Below are 21640 nucleotides of genomic sequence, written 5' to 3' on the forward strand. Positions count from 1 at the left end.
TCCTTCGGCATTTGACTGCGGTTGGTATATGCAGGATGGCATTCTGAAACCACGGCTCATGACACTGAATCCATTTCGTGCCAATACTATTGCAATAAAGACATGTGGCTGTAGTAAGGACGGACCTTGTTGCTGTACACGTAGCTGTACATGTACCAAAAACAATATGTGCTGCACCGGTGCGTGCAAATGCAACATGGCCTGCATGAACCCATACAACAATGTTCTTGGGGTGCGACTGTTTTAAAACTACATATTCTGACAATTCTGGTATGCTTATATATGTTTTTATGTTGGCTTAGACTGTTGTATAGTAATGGAGTAACATACCACCATGTTGAAATCCAAGATGGCCGCCATCCTATGCTTTTCTAAGTTTCATAATTCTGTTCTCCATTATCGAAAATGTGGGTTTAGACATCTAAATAATGTCTCTACGACGTCTTGGAGTCTAGTTATTCAAAATAAACAAATTTCACTGGCGGCAATATTGAAATCCAATATGGCCGCCATCCTATGTTTCTCTAAGTGTAATAATTGGGTTCTCCACTATCGAAAATGTGGGTATAGCCACCAACATTATGTCTCTACGACGTCTGGGAGTCCAGATATTTCAGAAAATCTATTTTCGCTGGCGGTCATTTTGGATTTCAAGATGGCCGCCACAATACGCAAAAGTCAGCCTGGAAACATACCCAGTGGAACTCCCCAAGTATCATAGAAATGATATTTACCCGTTTCCAGCCTCTACCCAAAAAGTTTAAGCTCATCCTTATTTTAGCTCTTTTTGAAATCTGCCCCCTGACTATATAACCTCTATAATAGCATGTAGAATGAACGATGTGCATTCGTTGCCGGTAGACTTCTTGTGAAGACCACTGCCCCCTGGTCGGTGCAGGAAGCATGAGAGACATACAGGTGCTTGGCTGCCTCATTGCGGAGCTGTTTCTTGGAGCTAGGATGAAGGCAGCTGGAACCAAGCCTACGTTAAAGAGCAGGTGTGAGCTCATCAGGAAACTATACAGACACGATCGCTTCATCATACCCAGGTATGTGGTCTCCATCATTCATACATCTATTACCTCACAGTGGGGCTGAACACTCTGTATACTTATCTGCTGCACTGAGGCATCACGCAGTATATGCTTAGAGAACAATAATTACGTACATACTTCTTGCTTTATAATTTCCTGCTTGCAGGTGTTTTCACAGAGCATTGGAAACCATACTGCAGTTGGATACTCCGCATGTTTCGTATGCTCACTGCGCTGATGATGTGGACGATATGTATGCTGCACTGTTCATGCACAAACCAATGACTGAGAGTGACCTACCTCCCATGCCCGGACAGTTGCTTCACCCCCTGCTCTCACCATTCTTATTCCCGTCGTATTTCACTGAATTGTACAGCATTGTGCAGGACTGCTGCGCATTCGACGCCTACACCAGCATGCTCTATTTCCCCGTGGCCCACGTGAAAGTCTCCTGTCGTCGCCTCGGCAGACTCCTCCCACTGCTGGATGCCGAAGGAATCGAGCTAGTTGTCCCGTACGTGGTGCGGCTGCTCGAGCAGAGGAGCACCGCTGCGTACTGTGCATGGTCGCTACTGAACGTGACCGGTGAGGCTCTTGGCCCTCGCGACACCGCCCGCTATGTGATGCGCCACCTGGTGGCACTGTATGACAGCGACTGCGCCACGAGCAAGCACGTCAAATTCTATCACCGCTCGTTCCTCCTGCAGCTGATTGTGCGGCTTGGGCTTCAGTGCTTTCTCGCCAACTTCAGCACCCTGCTCGTAGAGGCCGTCAGTGGCTATAAAGATTACCAGGCGCCAGAGCAGGCCGGCACACCTATCGGAACGATGCGTCGTTCCGTGCCTGCTCATCTCATGCAGTCGTCTGTGAGCATTGTCGAGGAGGAGAGTGATGCAAAGTATGAGGAGGAATATAAGAAGAGGGCCGACGTGGTGGGGGAGAGTCCCGGCGATGCCTCCGAGTTTGCCGATGACGCATCTTCTCGGCTCGACGCGCAAGAAGAGCAGCGCGCAGCAGCTGTGACGGCAGTGTCCTGCACGCACACATCAGCTATCCACCGCACGGCCGACACGTTCATCGACGACATGATCATCGTGTACAATGACGCTGATGACTGCGAGATGGCAAACGTCGAGTGCATCTCGATCCATGGCGTGCCAAACATTGCAGCGCAAGAGCGGTCAGCTGCCAACATCAATCGCACAGAGTCGATGTACAACATTGTGTGCGATAGTGACGAGGGACTCTGTGGCGGTGATAGCGGCGGTGGAGGACTCGACGAGCAACTGCCTGATGACATCATCTTCTCACTCGATCCCGATTGGCTGTCGCATGATAGTATCATGATCGAAAAGCAAGGTGCAGAGGAACAGGGAGGAGGAGGCGGGAAACGAGATGTGCTTCCGCTGATTGAGGTGCTCCAGGCCATGCCGCCGACCAAGGCGGTCAGTAGGTTCTTATTGCCAGGTGCGGTGGAATACAACGTATCGGATGCAGCCACAGAGAGCGTGCTCTGGTTGGCCCATAGACTTGGGCCAATGCTAACGGCTAAGTATCTAACACGTAACCTGCTGCACATGCTCACTCTCTGCTACATAGGAGAAGAACAGCTACAGTTTGCAGTCGGCAAAGGTAATTATGATCGTAATAGGGGCTATCTTTGTTCAAAGCCAATTTGTCTTTATTAAATGACATGTGTAGTTATTATGTGACATACTGTGTAGCTATATCTGCAGGGATTGGGTGATTAAATAATGGGGGGTTTGCTCTATTCATTGCTGCAGCTGATGGTCTTTCCGTGAGCAGCAGGCTGGTAGTTGGAGATGAGAATGCAAGAAAGATTCTGGAATGTCTGACAAGCATTGCTACCTTATATGGAGAACACATAATCCTGCTGCAATATCTACCATATATTCGTGATGTGGTATGTCCACTGGTGACATTTATTTAAAGTAGTGAGGTACGTCAGATATATGTACCTATGATCTACCATTTGTTGTTCACTTTATCAGCAAAATCTTCAATCTATTATTTGATAGGATTTTAAAAATTGTTAAAAAAAAACTATATAAATACTGACCTAATTGATTTAGGTGGAACCAATCGGGATTTTGATTCCCATGTATGGAAAGATTACCTAGCTGTGGATATTGTTTACAATTTCAGGTGAAAGCTGGTAGTAAGCATGTAAGCCCCAGTACTGAGGCAGCTCTCATTGCCAGCATGGTGATCTTCAAACATGCAATTCCATATCTGTCTGACATAAAAATCATGGACAACTTACAGGTGATGTGAATAATTTATCACCTGCATACCTGTACGTTGGTATCGATTATATAATGGGATATAATTGCAGTCGGGATACTAATCACCTGCGTCGTGATTCAGTAGGTTAGTGATGTGAGACTGATGTCACTTGATCCCACAGGAGTTGTTTACACGAGAGATCCTACTGCCTCTCATCAGGATTCTATCATCGATCAACCTGAGGTTTCCCAACAGCAGTCATGCCCGAGAGGTACTCTGCCTCAAGTTCCTAGATGTCGTTTACATCATCGCTATGCGCATCGGTTTTGAGATGACACGACGCTATCTCACTGCCCTCTTACAGCGCTTCTTCCTGTCATTCGACACCATTCACCGAGGCAAACTGCCAGGTCAGTTACTCTGATGCATTTATTCAGTTCATGTGTGTCATAGTGTCTTATGTTGAATTTATGTGAGATATAGTCAAAAACAAATGTATTTTGCAGAACTTTCATATTACATGCAATATCTACTCATGATTATGTGACATGAAGAATTTTTAAGATGTTTTGGTCAGCTATTATGATCCAAAATTAAAATCACTTTCTATGTTAGTTAGAGAAACACATCATTTAGCTTCATTGTCACGGCAGTAGGTTGCAGTTATTATAGCAGAAGCTAGCAGAAGACGACTATTGCTAAGCCTATGTTGCAGCATTTGTTTTTGTACAAATACACATCCTACGGGCTAAGCATACCAAACCGGGCTGTTATTGGTTTTTCAATCCATGTGACTTTAACCCTTATATCTCGAACATTTTACGACGATGATTATGTCCTGGTTAAATCAGCTGTTTAAGCAAGTACATGGTATTCTCTCGTGGTGTGAGAACGTATGGAGTTATGATGGATATATAATGTAGATTGTCTGATAGATAATGTTGAATCAGGGTGTGAGATTGAGACGACACATCCAGAGAGCTGTGATGTTGGCGGGGACGATGAACTTGATGAGGTCATCCTGCAGCAGATTACCGACGTTTTCTCACCACAGATGGCACATACGGCATACATTCCTTTCTGCAGGCTCGCTGGAGGGTAGGACTGACGTTGCATGTACTATTCAATACTGTATCGAATATACTATTCATTCAAGTACTATTCTGAAGGAATGCTATTTCACTCTTTTTTTGTTTTGTTCTATTCTGTTCTATTCTTTTCTATTGCCTTATCTTCTATTTTCATTCTATCTTCTATTCTTCTCTACTCCACTCTACACTTCACAACTAAATTCCACCATACTCTACTTTGTTCTCTTTATTTCTATTCTATTGTGAATGAATAATATTCTTAGAAAGATGTCATGAACTGGTTAACAGGCAAGTAATGTGAGCATGAGTAGGAATATTCGGTGAGGAGAAGTAAGATTGGCAGCCACATTATATCTGCTACATGTTGTGGTTTCTGCAGATTGCACATGGAGCAGAATCTGCCCAATGATGAACTTATCCGGCGTCTATGTGAGATGCACGATACAAACATGACCACAGCTGGAGAGGCATCTGAGTTTATGGGCAATACTCGGTCAACTCTACCCGACAGCATGCATGACTCATTCAGTTGTAAGTAAAATGTCCGTCAGCAGATAAGTTCACATTCAAGAGTTCTATCAGAAACACATTTTAGAATTTATCTTATTCATAAATACATTCCTACTGTTGCCAAAAGGAAATAGTGAGACTGTTTTTATACTCACAGTATATAATAAATATGTTAAACTGATTATTGCGAGATTTTTGCTCAGAAAAACTAAATATAGCTGAATATAGTCTCGCCTGACAGCGGAAATATCACTGATTACACCAACATTAAAAACACTAAGATTTTATGCAGTTATAGCATAGAAAATTGGATATGAACACACGTAACAGCAATGCATTTTATTGTGTAGCGAAAATGGCAGAATTGGTAAACTTGTAAATTGTCGGTGATTAATTGAAAACAAGTGCATTTGAGAGAGCCTGTACTATGTCTATGGCAGATAGATGGCGGCGCTACTAGCTAGTCCATACTACCGGCTAGTTTCAAGATTACAGCAAACGATTGTTTACCAAACTAGTAGTTCGAAAATTGCATGTTTTGGTGAATACGAAGGTTCTAAGACATTTTATTGTTACTCTAGAATCTAGACAATTGCTGTTACTCAAGCAATAACGGTAGGTATCATGAAAGTGGTGAAAACACTGGAAAACTGTCGTCATAATTACTTTAATATACCCCTAAGTCAGTAAGTACATACGTGTAAAAATGGCAATGTATTTTAACCTCATAACCTCATAAATGTTAGTCTTCAAAAGTCATGGAGACTATAACGAAGACGGAGAGAGAAGTGGATAAAATCGGTAGATCCACACTGCGGATCGCAGTGGAAAAGGCAAATTTTGTATTTACCAAGGATGAAGGCAGGGAATTCCAATACAGAATCACAGAAACAAAGAAGCTAAACTTAAAAGGATCCATAGAAATTTGCACGTGCCGAAAACAGTGATCACGCTCAGATGAGTGAGTGCAGCGAACAGGCTTCCAAGGGGATGCCTGTTTCCGAGAGAATGCCAATTTTCATCTCGCCATGATAAATTTTATAGAAAGTTATGAGTTTAGAATGAAGAAAGCATACACGAAGAGGAGGCCAATCAAGATGAGCCAAAACAACATCAACACTATCATAATAGTTTCTGGATACCCATCTCGCAGCTTTATGCTGAATGGTATCCAATTTAGAGCAGTTCTGAAGTGTATAGCAGCACCAGCCTGGCGAAGCATATTCTAATATGGGCAGAACCATAGTTTTAAAAGCCAGGGTCCGAGTTTTAGAGTCGGCAAAGCTAAGATTACGCCGTAACATACAGAAGGATCGGGACGCTTTCTTACAAATATAATCAACGTGGGCATTCCAGCGAAGATCGCTACTAATAATAACACCCAAATATTTGTAAGTAGGGGTAAAAGATAGATATTTATGATACAGCGAGTAATAAAAGTAATATAAGTAAAAGTCAAGGGTGATTTGGAGTAATGCGAATAATTTTACATTTTTCTGCATTGAATGCCATACCCCATGTTGTTGCCCACTTCTCAGTACGAACCCCTTATTGTAGATGGTGCGGTACAGAACAGCGTCGTCAGCAAAGAGGCGAATAGAAGTAGAAGGGTCAGTTTTGGCCAACAAATCATTTATAAAGGATAAGAACAGCAATGGACTAAGCACAGAACACTGGGGTATACACGATGTGACAGCAGCCACATCTGACAGTGACATGCTGCCGTTAACACAGACAATTTGAGATCTATCCTTCAAAAGGTCAGAGATCAAGTTTAACGTAGTAGTATCCAAACCCAAGTGACCAAGTTTGAAAATTAAAAGATCATGAGAAACCCTATCAAAAGCCTTACTAAAATCTAGAAATACTGCATCAACCTGCTGAGATTTGTCAATACTTAATGTCCAATCATGAAGAACATTGATTAACTGGGTAACGGTAGAAAAACCCATGCCGAAACCCATGTTGATGATGGGACAGAATATCATGCCTATCGAAATGGCTCATAACAGAGGAGTAGACTATATGCTCAAATGCCTTGGAGCAAAGAGAAGTAAAAGATATTGGGCGATAATTTGAAGCAAGGGAAGATCCACCACCTTTATAAACTGGGGGTATGAGGGCCCTTTTCCAATCAAAAGGAAGAAAACCTAGATCGTAGGATTGACAAAACAAACTGTGTAGAGAAGGCCCAAGCTCATGCGCAAAATGATGCAAAATAAAACCAGGCACCTTATTTGGACCAGCAGCCTTATGTGGGGATATATTCTTAAGTACGAGCATACGCCACTTAGGGAGATAACAATTTTGCTCATCAGGGGGAAATTATAGTTTAAACTTGGAATAGGTGTTACACAAGAAGTAGAGAAAACCGACTTGAATTGATTACTTAGCAAACAAGCTTTCAATGCAGGGGACTCACTCCGGAAATACCATCAACAAGGAGAAGAGATGGGATACCAGTTTCCAATTTTTTACACTTCATAAACCTCCAAAACGGTTTTGCATCTCCATCTGCAAGTTTATCACAAACAATACTATTTAGAAAACTTCGATGGAATTTACGATTTAATTGGGAAACAAAATTTCTTTGATTGCGATATCTAGACCAACTAACAGGCGTTTTAGAATGCCTGACCCTTTGAAACAAGCGATCCCTCTTCCTCATAGATTTCTTTAAGGAGGATGACAACCAAGGGATTGAAGCCTTATTACGAATAACCTTATGAGGGACATAGGAATTTACACCTGAGGTGATAGCCTGTTTAATTAGCAACCAATTAGATTCAAGGGATCTCTTTGACGGATCACTGGAAAAGTATGAGACATTAAACTCAGTAAAATGATTTGAAAGTGCCTCTTTATCAGCCTTATCAAAAAGAAAGAGTTCTTAAGTTAGCTGCTTTGACTGGAGAAAGATCTAGATTAAAGATGACACAATCATGGTCACTAATACCAGGGACCACAGATATAGATGAAACTAAATTGGAGAAATTAGTAAATACTAAATCAATAATGTTTCTACAAGATTCAGTACATCGGGTAGGCTGAGTAACAAGTTGAGCCAAGGAATGATTAGCACACAAATCGAGCAGTTGACTACATAAATGAGTATCTCGTTGGCCAGTCACTGAATAGGACTGCCCATCAATTCCAGGCAAATTAAAGTCACCACAATTAAGTGTAGGTGGATAAGACTCATTATGACGAGAGAAGAAAGCATTCACATAATTAGCTATTCCAATGAATTGATCAAGAGGGGGCCTGTACCCAATCATAGAATATAATAGCTTAGAATTCTTAATATTTAGCTTCACCGAAGTGAGTTCAGCTCCTTCATCAAAAGAGGTAACTAAAGAGCTAGAAGTGGACTTCTACCTAGGGGGCAAAACCCCATTTTTGGGGTAAACCAGAACCGGGATGCTATAAAAGGTTGTATGGTATCAACGTGTTCAGGGGACTTCCCTGAACAACTTCCAGGTGGACAACCTTAAAAATATGCTGCTGGAAAAAAATGGCGGCCATTTTTCAAAATGGCCACCGTGTGTAATTAATGATGATCAATTTTTAAGATCATGTTTGAATAGAACTTCCTCTCACCATGTGTGTGGTATCATATTAAAGGGAATTAAATTCTCTACAAGATGGTTCCACATTTAATTGGCTTGGTGATGATTTTAATGACAATTTTGGGCCAAAAATGTGATTTTTTACCATTTTTTCCCAAAATATAAATTGCACCAAAATACAATTTTCTCCATATTTCAAAAGTCCTTTTGAGTAATGAATTGAAACTTTTCAGGAAATTGCCCATATTTATGATTAATATTGTCGCAAAAGCTCAAGTTTATTGCTTTTCTAACCATAAAGTTATATTGCTCCAAAGTTAACATTTTGATATTAACTAAAAACAGCATTTTGTACATTATCAAGTATAGTGGGGTATCGCGTGTCATGAAAATAGCTCCCGTAGGATTTTTTTGCTAAAATTGACCTTTTTTTACTTTATCGAGTTGATTTAGGGTCAAACTATCAGAAAATAGTGGGGATCAAATTTTCCGACCCCTCGACCCTCCGGTGGAGGGGCTTTTCTTTCCCATGACCCCCTGAATGACCCCGGGCCTGTTTCTGCTAATAATGAACCTATTATCACGATCCTGGCGTCATTTCAGGGGATTGGGATGATGCTGAGTCTATTTATCACAATTTCAAAGCGACCGGAAGTGGCCATTATCGACTTCCGGTTACGATCTTCGTTAAATTCAATGTCATTATCATGGCAGTGATAAACTTGGTCATATAGTACCTCTTTCTATAGGTTTTCAGGCATGGGAAGACAACTGGTGCAGTCATTTTTGCGATCAGATAGTCATGACAAGAGATAAGGGCACTTTAAGTGGCTATCGCAGACTACCGGTTAGGATCGACTAGTCAGATCTGGTTGTCTTGTCTGGCAACAAGAAGCAATTTTTCCTTGTCCGAATTTTGATTTTACTTGTCCAACATTTTTTTACAGTCTATGAGCCGTTAAGGTATATTTTGGGTTCAGTACATATCATATTACAGTATATACATGGAAAATCGTAAGGAAACTCAGAGTGTGCGAAGCGAACCTCGTCAATACCCTCGCAGACGTCTACATTGGGAGCAATTACTAGAGGATTCTTGAGGAGTATTGCCCACTGGGTACCGCCTCGCTGAGGAAAATCACTGTTCTTCCATCTATAAACTACACTTTATTGAACTAATATCGAAATAAAGCTCCAAACATGCAACACAACGCCGCGTACTCGCGATACGTACAGTCAACACGCACACACACAATACACGCTAGTGTTATGATATTGATTTATTTCACTGCCCACTACAATGCACTGGACCAATGACGTATGCTAACTGTTCCACGAACACAAACAGAAACTAGATTTGACTAGAAAGATTTGCAGGCTTGCTGGATGATTTTCACTTTTAGAACACATTTGGATTCTGCCAACACGACTGCAACATTATGTCTAGTATATGTTGAAACAGCTATAGCTAGTGCATCTGTCCAAGTTGTATATGCTTTCTAGGTGTGAGCATAGTATGACAATTAGTAGTTTGCATGTAGTATAGTTGCTTTCTGCATGGTGCTTGGTTGCTAACACGCATGGTGGTGGATTTGTCATTGCGTGGACTGAGTGAGGCAAGATGACAAACCAGGCAGGAAAACGAGTGGTGGAGGGTGCCTTATCACTGAAACAAGAACACAAGAGGAGGTGCTCGGACACAGACGTTGACTACACAAAGTGCATCATATGCCAAGGACTTGGTGGAAAGGGACTACACAATGTCACAACAAAAGACAAGCTTGTTCTGGCCATGATGGCCAGACAAGATGAGACTTTCCAGAAACTCCAGCATGACTCAGCTGCAGATACGTGGGTGGCAGACAAGACACCCAAGTGGCACGGTAATTGTAGAAACTGGTACACCAATGAGAAGGGTTACAGACTGGCTGAGAAGAAGCACCTAGGAGGTAGTACTGATCCTGAAGACTTGGCCAAGCCAGGGTGCAGTACCTCTTTCCATCAGTCAAGTTCAACCAAGCTCACCAGGACCAACACACCAACATTTGATGCAAAGAAAATATGCGTCATCTGTAACAAACAGTGGAGGCTGGGCAAAGAGCCAACTTGCAAAGTATCTACTAAGGGCAGTCAGCAGTGCATCATAGACAAGGCAAAGCAGCTCAACATAAAGGACATTCTTCTTAGACTGATTGGTAAAGGCCATGACATGGTGGCCAATGACATATCATACCACAGCCCATGCATGGCTGCATTCAAAGCACATCGAGTCCCTACTGGGAGGTCTACAAAACAAAACCTTTATGACGTCGCGTTCAATCGACTCGTACAGCAGCTAGAGATTCCCCTCTTCCGTGACATGTGTGGCTTCCTGGTAAAATCACTAAGAGACCAATACAGGACCATTCTCCGAGAGCTAGGGGTGAAAGAAGCGCACACATATCAATCTATCAAACTGAAGCCGAAGCTGCAACAGCAGTATGGCAAGCGAATCTCCATCATCGATCAAACCTGTGGATCAGGATTCATTTGTGCATCAGCCATACCCCTTGGAGATGCACTCGAGAAGCTGAGGTATCTAGAAGCAGAACAACATGTGGATAAAAAGCACCATATACTTCATCAGGCAGCAAAGATACTCCGAGCTGATTGCAAGCAGTGCAAACGGCAGTCCAAAGATGAACAGTCAATGGAGATTTCTTTCGCGGCTGCTGACAGGCTTATTCCTGATTCCCTCTTCAATTTCACAGCCACGCTTCTCAGTGAGAAACCAACAAAACTGCAGAAATCTGGGAGAGTATTGGTCAACCAGCCAACTACAGAGAAGGTCCTCATCGCATCACAGCAACTGCTGCAACATGTTGCTGGTGTACCCACTCCATTGGGCACAGCCACGGCCTACCATGTGTTCAACCAGACACGCAGCAAGTCCTTGATCACGCTGAACAACCGGCTAGGACAGGGCATCACCTATGACCGCTTGCATCGCCAACTGACTGCCCAGAGTGCTGACATCATGCGACAGGTGGTAGAAGATGGGGTGTATATCCCAGAGGTCATGGCACGTGATACACCACACGTCTTTGCCATGGACAATCTTGACTGGAAAAATAAGACGTTGGAAGCTTCAATGCGACAACCGCAATCATCGTTGAAAATCCACAGGTGACTGCCAACCAGTCAATGGGAGGGGAGGATGTCAAACTCTCTGTCCCAACTTCTGGAAGACTGAAGACCCTCTCTGATGTCCCCAACCAAACCATTCCTATGTGTCACATATCTGCAAAAGATAGACAAAATTCGAGGTCCCTCCGTAGCATTGGAGATGTGGAGAGTTTGGCGACTCCATCTGACAACTCTGCTGAAGCAATGCTGCTCGTGTGGCGACTAGGAAGAATGGCATCAGCATCACAACTATTGTATGTTCCATCTGAAGAAGAGGAAGCCTTGCCTGGCTTTTCTGCTTTCTGTGTTAGGCTCTTACCACAACGAAGCAAGCAAGATAGGCTACCTGCCTCTGATTCCAGCTTCTCCAACTGACCCCGCTGTGCTCAAGGAGGAGATGACAAGGCTGGTAAAGACGTCACATGCACTTGGTGACAATCATACAATCATCACTGGTGACCAAGCCACATACGAACTCGCAGTAGCGATCAGGGACAAACACCATGTTGAGTTTTCCAGCGTAGTCTTGCTCCTGGGAGGCTTTCACCAGGCACACAACTATGTGAAGGCAATCTGTAAGATCATCAGGGGTGCAGGAGCAAAAGATCTTCTGGTCACAGCTGGCCTGTGTCAGGAGGGGACTGCAAGAAAGATGTTTGGGGAGAAAGCCGACTATTATCAGACAGTTCATGCAATCAGAATTCTTAGTGAGGTCATGTGGCTTCTCAGATGGGAGTCATTCGAAGCCTGGGTGGCCGACAGAGATACCACTCAGTGGCAAGGTAGTGTTGAAGACCTGTTGAAGAGGCTGTTTGAGAACAACATTGCCGTGACTGAGCAGCTGGAGATGATCCGAAATTCCCACACCCAGCTAGCAGCTCTTCAAGATCAGATGCTGGACTTGCAGAACTCACTAGGCGACCATCCCACAGCTCTCTTCTGGTCCAATTTCCTGGATATGGCAGACATACTGCACAGATTCCTCTACCATCAACGAGAAGGAAACTGGATGGGCCACCTGTATGAGTCGGCAAGGATGCTCCCCTACCTCACTGCAGCCGGGCACTACAAGTACGGACAGCAGTCCCTGCCTTTGTATTTGGCAGAGATGAAGAAGCTGCCCAACACTGCTCCCGACGTCCACACTGCACTGATGAAAGGAGTGTTTGTTGGAAGGCGAGCAGCTGGCAGCCACAACGCCGTCTCTCCTGACATGCTCCTTGAGCAGACGTATAATGCAGATGCCAAGGAAGAGAGTGGTCTGGACGGCATAACACTGAACGAGGCTGCTCGGACCAAATGGATATACACCAAACCTGTCACGGCAGCGCTCTCCGCAGAACTGAAGTCTATGTTGCACCTGAACACTGCCAACCCGCATCACGAGTCCGGTCCAACCCGAGTGGCAAGAGATGCAGAGATGGTCCAGAAAGTGATAGCAGCCATGGAGACCAACCCATTCTCAGCAACAATGCCAGCCCTAGTTAATCTATCAACGGGGCAGCGTGCAGAGGCAGCAGTCCAGGAACACCTCATCGGTGTGAAGGAACTTGGTCTGAAGGCATTGTCCAGTTCCATATCCAGTGATCAAAAGAAGACGTCCATCGTGAGGTTGAAAACCTTCCACACGCAAAATTCAAAGCCAAAGAAGTCGACAAGGAACAGTGCACCAGGCAAGAGTGATGAAGTAGCTGCCCTTCTTCGCATAACACAGATCATGGCCAGTGGTGGAGATGTCGACATCGTCAACTTTATTGGCAACCATGAGTGTAGTAAGATGCCCCCGTCTTTATTCAATGAAAGTGGAAGCATGAGGGCTGCAGGTACAAAAGCTAGTCTCGTGAAGACCTTGAAGGAGGAGACTCAAGTGACCAGTGTTGCTGATCTGCCACAAGGAAACCTGAAGACAGCAGTGGTGGTTGACGCAATGCATGCCATACGCCACTGGTCATTCAAGAAAGATGAAACATTCGGAGCCATTGCTGATCGTTACAAGCACCAGCTGCTGAAAGATGTTCCTGCTGGCACAGGGATCATACATTTCTGCTGTGACCGATACAGTGAACAAAGCCTCAAATCAGCAGAGCAGCAGCACAGGTACGGCCGATCCAGACCAGCTAAGGTGTTTGAAGTCAGTGAGCAGTACCGAGCCCCAGACCCACAAGAATTCTTCTCAGTATCAGCCAACAAAGCTGGACTTCTGAGTTTCCTGTGTGAGACGTGGACCGAGAGTGAACAGCTAGATCCAGCACTGGGTTCAACTCGCCTTTACCTAGGCAGAGGATTCAAGGAAGAAACCCGGAGTGTGCTGCTCACCGAAGGGTCCGCAACTGACGTCACTGACTTGGAGTCTACACAGCAGGAGGCTGATACAAGAGTCATGCTTCATGCTATATACAGCGTTCAGAATGAAGATGTTGAGAGAGTGATCATCCACGGCAATGACACGGATATCATCATCATCTGTGTCTACTATGCCACCACTATTTTAAAAGATCTTGGCTTGCTGAACTGTGGGTGAGAACTGCCACGGAGAACTACCTACCCATACACCAAATGGCTGTGGCACTGGGACCTTCGCAGTGTCGTGCACTACCATTTATCCACAGCCTGAGTGGAAGAGACACGACAAGCTATCCTTTCTTTACTGGTAAAAAGGCCTGGATGAGCAGTAGCAAGACTACAGATATATCTAAACTTGAAGACTTTGGCGAGCAAGGTCAGCAAGACATCACATTAGAACTCATCGACCAGGCACGCAAGCTTGTGGTCACCGTCATCACTGTGTACTCTAACAGAGCTGATGACTTCGAGGAGTGTGATCTTGGAAAACTGAGGGTCTACAAATTTCTGAATAACAGGTCAACTTTGCTGAAGCTGCTACCACCAACAGAAGATGCATTTCTACAACACCTACGACGTGCAGCTCTAGCAACGTTCATAGACAAGAGTGCACACATTGGCAGGCCAGAGCTTTCCCCATTTGAGGAGTATGGCTGGGCTCTGCAGGATGGGAAACTTGTCCCAGTCCCTTCAACTCAACCAGCCTGGCCGCAGACAATGACAAAGGCCATCGCGTGCGGCTGCACCAGAGGGTGCAACAGAAACTGTTCCTGTGTGAAGAAGGGTGTTGCATGTTACATTGGATGTCGCTGCCAGGGATCTGCAACCAAGTGCAGCCGTGTTCAGTACACTGCAATATTTGACAGCAGTGAAAGTAGTGACTTGGACAGTGACAATTAACTAACACACAGTGACAAGTAATTTTATGTTTGATGTATTAATAGTGTCCAAGGTCTATTTGTCATTCTGTCCCATTATTCTGTTCACAATTAAAATGACAGTAAACGTTTATTATTTGTGTTGTTCTTTTTCATGCTCAGCTTACAGATTTAGAATCAAGAGAAGGAACATTACTATATAAAATTAAATTAAACTAAAATTAAAACTAAATTAAATTTGAACCCTGCCATTTTCTGATAGTTTAACCCTAAATCAACCCGATAAAGCAAAAAAATAAATTTGAGCACAAAAATCCTACGGGAGCTATTTTCATGACACGTCATACCCCACTATAATGTACAAAATGCTGTTTTTAGTTAATATCAAAATGTTATCTTTGGAGTAATATAACTTTATTGTTAGAAAAGCAATGAACTTGAGCTTTTGCGACAATATTAGCCATACATATGGGCAGTTTTCTGAAAAGTTTCAATTCATTACTCAAAAGGACTTTTGAAATATGGAGAAAAATGTATTTTGGTGCAATTCATATTTTGGGAAAAAATCGTAAAAAATCACATTTTTGGCCCAAAATTGTCGTTAAAATCATCACCAAGCCCATTAAATGTGGTATCAACTTGTAGAGAATTTAATTCCCTTTAATATGATACCACACACATGGTGAGAGGAAGTTCTATTCAAACATGATCTTAAAAATTGATCATCATTAGTTACACACGGTGGCCATTTTAAAAAATGGCCGCCATTTTTTTCAGCAGCATATTTTTAAGGTTGTCCACCTGGAAGTTGTTCAGGAAGGTCCCCTGAACACGTTGATACCAAACAACCTTTTATAGCATCCCGGTTCTGGTTAACCTGTCTTGACCCCTGGGTATTCTTAACCGCAATGAACACGCTACCACCATGACGGTTACGATCTTTCTTATAATAATTAAAGTTATCGGGAAACAACTCACTGGATGGGATAGAGGGGTCCAGTTTAGATTCAGTGCCAAGAACAATATCTGGCAATTGATCATTAATTAGGTTGAGGAATGCTAGATTAGCCTCTCCTTTTATGCTATTGAAGTTACCCAAAAGGAATTTCAGTTTATTCCTAGGACAAGAATTTTTAGCAGTGCGTTGAGGAGGAAGTTGAGCACTGACGTCTTGGAAAGAAGTAGAGGCCTGAAGGGGGGAAAAGGAATTTGGCTGCGACAAATCATCAATGTCAAAAAAAACTATCGGAAAGATTAGGAAGACCACACTGGAAACAAATCCAAACTAAATTTGGGGAATTAACATGTTCTAAGAATTTCACCTCTTCCAATCCAGAGCAACGGAAATGAAACCATGTAGTACATACATCCCAACAAATTGCTTTCTGATTGGATCGACAGGGCTTCCAACAAGAACCACAAGGGAATTTAATCCGGCCAGGGATAAGCTCAATATCACCACTCAAAATAAGTAAAAATACAAAGCCACAATTTATACTTTTTGCTAGAAACATGACCAATGACAACTTGATGGGAGCTAGTAGTATTAGGTAAAAGTAGAGGTACTTCTAAACACTGTAGGATAAAGGAAATAGCAGGACTAGAGCTAAGAGCGTAAACATGAGATGCTGCATGCAAATACCAGAATAAGAAAACAGCAAAAATTAATGTGATTATGTGATATATACAATAAATAAACAAATCAACAGCAAATACAAGCAAGTAGAGTAGAGCACACAATGTAGCTATGTCGATTGCGTAGTTTAAAAAAGGCCTCCAAACCGTGGGAAAACACTAAAAAATTTATGACTCAAAATATCACTTCATGAATGTTAAAAACTACAAGATTGCACTTATTGGCAGATGCTTGGAGGTTTAAAATACACGTAAATCACGAAAATAAATATGTATAATGAAAGTGTCAATGACACTATAGCTCACCTTGGGTGTGATAGAAGAGGGAGATGATATTTAAAATTTGGTAACTGTTTCATTTATGATGGACCGAAATGTGATCAAATGTCCTTATTCCCTGTTTTATACTAATCGAAATTTTAATATTTTGTTTCAGGGTTAGTTTTGCTGCGAAAATAAATGTTTCAGATCTGAAAGTCTGAAATCTGGGCGAGAGATGGCGCTACGCCTAAATGATCGCCATTTTGGTTTTCGATTATCGCGCAAATAAAAGTAATAAAATATTCCAGTCAAATTATTGTAACAAAGAATCTAAAACACAATATTACACGTAGGTATGATTCGGTAGATAAATTTAACAAAACGAATGAATCTAGATGGCCATTTCCATTTTTGCCAAAATGTGGGCGTGGCTCGAAAGTAGGGTGACTGGTGTGCTCCAAAAGAGGACGTTCAACTCTCTCCCTTCCATAGGAGTAACAACTATATGCAATTTGAAACATGTGGGTCAAACGGCTCTTGAGTTATCGTTGACCGTAGGCTGACACTGAAATGCATAGTGAAATTGCCAAAATCAACCTAATTTGCATAATTTAAAAAAAATATCAAAACCCCTGTGATATGTTTTGGGGCCAGTCGTTATTCATTCACATACCAAAAATGAACAAAATCCGTTGAACATGCCCTGACTTATGGCCATTTCTATTTTTGCTAAAAATTGGGCGTGGCTCGAAATTAGGTCAACTGGCGTGTCACAAAATAGGACGTTCACACCTCTCCCATAGGAGTAACAACTGTATGCAATTTGAAACATGTGAGTCAAACGGTTATCGTTGACCGTAGCCAAATGCTGACGGACGGACGGACGGACGACGCCCCATATGGCAATAGCTCATCTTGAAGATGTCAAGGTGAACTAAAAATGCAGGCCCGTAGCCAGCTTTATATTGGGTGGGGTTCGTTTTTCAATGTTGGCAATTTGCTCGGCAGGGGCGTGTACAGGATTTGCACCAGGGGTGGTCTAACCATAACCCAAAGTTGCGAGCACGCGAAGGGGGGGTCTGGGGGACCCTCCCCCATAATTTTTTTTAAATTAGACCCCCTCAGATGCGTTTTCCGCGCGAGCAAGGGGGGGTCCGGACTCCCTGGACCCCTCCTGTACACGCCCCTGCTCGGGCGCGAAGCGACCAGGCGAGGGAGCCAAGCGACCGAGCGGGGGGAGAGTGTGGGAGGGGGGTGTTCACTGTTCACCATCCCGCACGATGGAGATTTTGCAATTATTACACTAAAATGGAGCGACCTGAGGTGAAATTCTTGCAAATTTAAACAACATTTTTTTTTGCTTGGGGGTGGGGTACGTTCGAACCCCCCGAACCCCCCCTGGCTATGGGCCTGAAATGTATATATAAATATATATATACATACATTTTATGAAGGATACAGTCATGGTTACGGACAGGTGCCTCTGTAAAGGGCATTGCAACATAACTGCTCATCAAATGCAATCAAACACATCTATTTAATAAAAGAGATGTCGCTCTACGCTCTCGATGAAAATAATCAAAAAAAGTATCGCTAATTACATGACAGCAAAATTGTGAATTTATATCAGAAACAGCAAAGGGTTGGGACCTAAATTTAGCCATAAGTTGTTCATAGTATGAACTAAATGAAAGTGTCAATGACACTGTAGCTCACCTTGGGTTCGATAGAAGAGGGAGGGGGATATATAAAGCAAGAGTATATATGGGAGAACTCCCATTATATAGCATATCTCCCATTTTATACTCTTGAGCAGATAATGATATATGCATAAGTTTTGATGCGAAAATAAATGTTTCAGATCTGAAAGTCTAAAATCTTAACGAGAGATGGCGCTACGCCTAAATGATCGCCATTTTGGTTTTCGAATATCGTGCAAATAAAAACAATAAAATATTCCAGTCAAATTACTGTAACAAAGAATCTAAAACACAATATTACACGTATATATAGGTATGATTGTAGAGTTGTTGACCAGTTAGACGAAATAAATGTAATAGGACGTTGTTATCTCTCCCATAGGAGTAACAACTGTTTTGGGGCTAGCCTTACACATTCACATACCAAAATTTAACAAAATTGAATGAATTTAGATGGCCATTTTCATTTTTGCCAAAAAGTGGGCGTGGCTCGAAAGTAGGTCGACTGGTGTGCTCCAAAATAGGAAGTTCAAATCTCTCCCATAGGAGTAACAACTGTATTCAATTTGAAACGTGGGTCAAACGGTTCTTGAGTTATCGTTGACCGTAGGCAGACTGAAATGTATAGTGAAATTGCCAAAATCTATCTAATTTGCATAATTAAAAAAAAACAAGTGCCGCGAAGCGACAGCGCTCATCTAACGTCTACTGCGGTGACTCTGTGGTGGAGTGGTGGGATTCCAGATGAGACGGGATACTAGAGAAGCGTTGCCGAAAGGAGGTGTTGACCCGAAGTGCTGAGCGCAGATCTTGCGCGCAGTTCCGCGGCAAGGCGCACGCGGGAACGTCCTACGACAGTATGCAGCGCTGGCAGCTATGGATCCGTGGCGCCGGCCTAAACATCGCGCGCACGATCATAAGCATGCCATAGCTGCGAGCGAACAGTCCACAAATTTAGTGGGGACACAGAGGGGCAGACATGTTGGGACGTGAACAGTGTTCACTTGTTATAAAAAACATATGTCTCCTTTTTCCGTAAACCGAGACGTGTATAGTCCACGACGAGAGTCGCAAAAAATCACAGAAAGACTAGACGAAATTTCGCGTTCGGCGAACCTTGCCCAGTAATGGGAAATGGCTGGCAAGGACAAAGGCTATATAGACTGGGACTCCTCCCACCTGATTACCCATCGAGTGAAACTAAAGCCTAATGCCCGGAGAGAAATGGAAGAGGCGAATGAGCACAGCTCTATGGGAGACCTAAATAGGCCGCGCGCAAGGCGGCGAGCGCAGGCAGGCAGCACTGCCTATTCAACATCTCCTCGTACGAGCCTCGCCATTGGAACGTTGCAAAAACGTTGCAGTGTTGCGGCTGACAGCCATTTCCATTACTGGGCAAGGTTCGCGAACGCGAGAATTTCGTGAGTCTTTGTGTGATTTCGCATGACACAGCTCATTTACGAACAGAGACATTATGTTTTTATAACAAGTGAATACTGTTGTTCAAGGAGAAACAAAGATGGAAGCTGTTGAATGTGTATTCGTGCTGTGAAAGTTTCAAATGAAGTGAGCGTCGAGCGAATTTTGGCAGCACGCTTTCCTACCTGCTATATATATTAGTGTAAGCGTGCAACAGTCGCGCCGCGAGAGCAATGGCAGCCGGCAGCGTACGTTGGACGTAGGATTTCGACGGAATTTACAGGAAACTGTCGGCAATAATAGGTCCAAGAGAGTAGGCCTATGCTATAGAAACATGAAGAAGTTGGTAGTAAATTGATTTCGTATTTAGTTAACATTATATTTTATTATATTTAGTAGGAGTACTAGTAACACTAACAGGAGTCGTCATTATTAGTAACTTACTAGTACCGGTAACACAGTTTGTCATTATTAGCTCCTGGTAGTAACTAGTACTAGTACTAGTAGTCCTGGTACTTAGTAGTACTAGTAGTAGTAGTACAATTACTATTAATTATTGTAACATATACTTGTAGTAATAGAAGTATTCGTAGGTGTGGATACAATTCGTTGCTCGCATTGGGGGATCGTGTTAGATATCATATATATAGGTGCCTATGGAATCACGAGGCTGAGTCGGAGCACTCCGGAATTTCACGTGAATTCTTACGGAACACTTACAGTTCAAGCTTCCCACTGTTCACAGTTTAGACACTTCTGACACCATGTTGAACTCTTTAGTTTGATGAGGAGTGTAACTATGCAGAGATACAATAGCAAATAAGAGTGAATGAAACTAACTGTAAACTGGATTTATTACGAATAGCGAAGACATGTTGTATTGTTCCTATATATCGGATCCTCTAAACTCAGGCAGTCAACGCTACGCATGAGCGCTATATATTGTTACAATGTGAACAAAAAAGTCAAAGTCGGTTTTTTACAGCAAACCAAGCGCGCCTAGTAGCGAACAAAGAATTGGGAGCATTTCTAGCCAGTCTCGACCTAACTGGGTAGTGGGAACCCTCGTGCAATGGGCAGAACTGCTCAATTCAGCGATAAAATGGCTTCCACCTATACCTAGAGAGGACTCGAGCAATGGGGTTGGGAAGAGGGCAGCAAAATCGATAAAGTGCGCCGCTAGGGCGGCGTTTGAGCGCTTCGCGCGGATATCCAGATGAGACGGGATACTAGAGAAGCGTTGCCGAAAGGAGGTGTTAATCCAAAGCGCTAAGCGCAGATCTTGCACGCGGTTCCGTGGCAAGGCGCACGTGACCGCGGGAACGTCCTACGACAGTATGCAGCGCTGGCAGCTATGGATCCGTGCGCCGAATGAATTGGCCGACGCACGGATCCATAGCTGCCAGCGAACAGTCCGCAATTTTAGTGGGGGACACAGAGGGTAGACATTTGGGACGTGAACAGTGTTCACTTGTTATAAAAACATAATGTCTCTGTTCGTAACCGAGCTGTGTGACGCAAAATCACAGAAAGACTGACGAAATTCTCGCGTTCGCGAACCTTGCCCAGTAATGGAAATGGCTGCAAAGAGAATGGCTGTGTAGACTGGGACTCGCTCCCACGTCGATTACCCATCGTGACTAAGCTAAGCGAGAACCACGTAGCAATGCTCGAGAGGTCTATGTCCCCGGGGTACGGCCGGAACGTACCCTGGTACGGTCTGATATACCGGAACGTACCCTGGTACCATCTAATATGCCGAACCGTACCTCGCCTACTCCACTAACG

At 43.3% G+C, this 21640-nt stretch overlaps 1 protein-coding gene across 2 annotated transcripts in view; it reads left to right on the top strand.

Moving 5' to 3' along the window:
* Positions 1 to 21640, top strand: part of LOC106811912 (WD repeat-containing protein 81-like) — a 106746-nt gene that overhangs the window by 66642 nt on the left and 18464 nt on the right. For both annotated transcript variants that reach the window (XM_014815650.1, XM_014815652.1), the window contains exons 10-16: positions 862 to 1049; positions 1201 to 2666; positions 2819 to 2958; positions 3201 to 3320; positions 3463 to 3691; positions 4232 to 4379; positions 4752 to 4903. In XM_014815650.1, the coding sequence (XP_014671136.1) occupies positions 862 to 1049; positions 1201 to 2666; positions 2819 to 2958; positions 3201 to 3320; positions 3463 to 3691; positions 4232 to 4379; positions 4752 to 4903 (2443 nt within the window). The remainder of the gene's footprint in view (positions 1 to 861; positions 1050 to 1200; positions 2667 to 2818; positions 2959 to 3200; positions 3321 to 3462; positions 3692 to 4231; positions 4380 to 4751; positions 4904 to 21640) is intronic.

The sequence above is a fragment of the Priapulus caudatus genome, unplaced genomic scaffold, assembly GCF_000485595.1.
Source record: "Priapulus caudatus unplaced genomic scaffold, Priapulus_caudatus-5.0.1 Scaffold590, whole genome shotgun sequence".
Classification (NCBI taxonomy): Eukaryota; Metazoa; Priapulida; class Priapulimorpha; order Priapulimorphida; family Priapulidae; genus Priapulus; species Priapulus caudatus.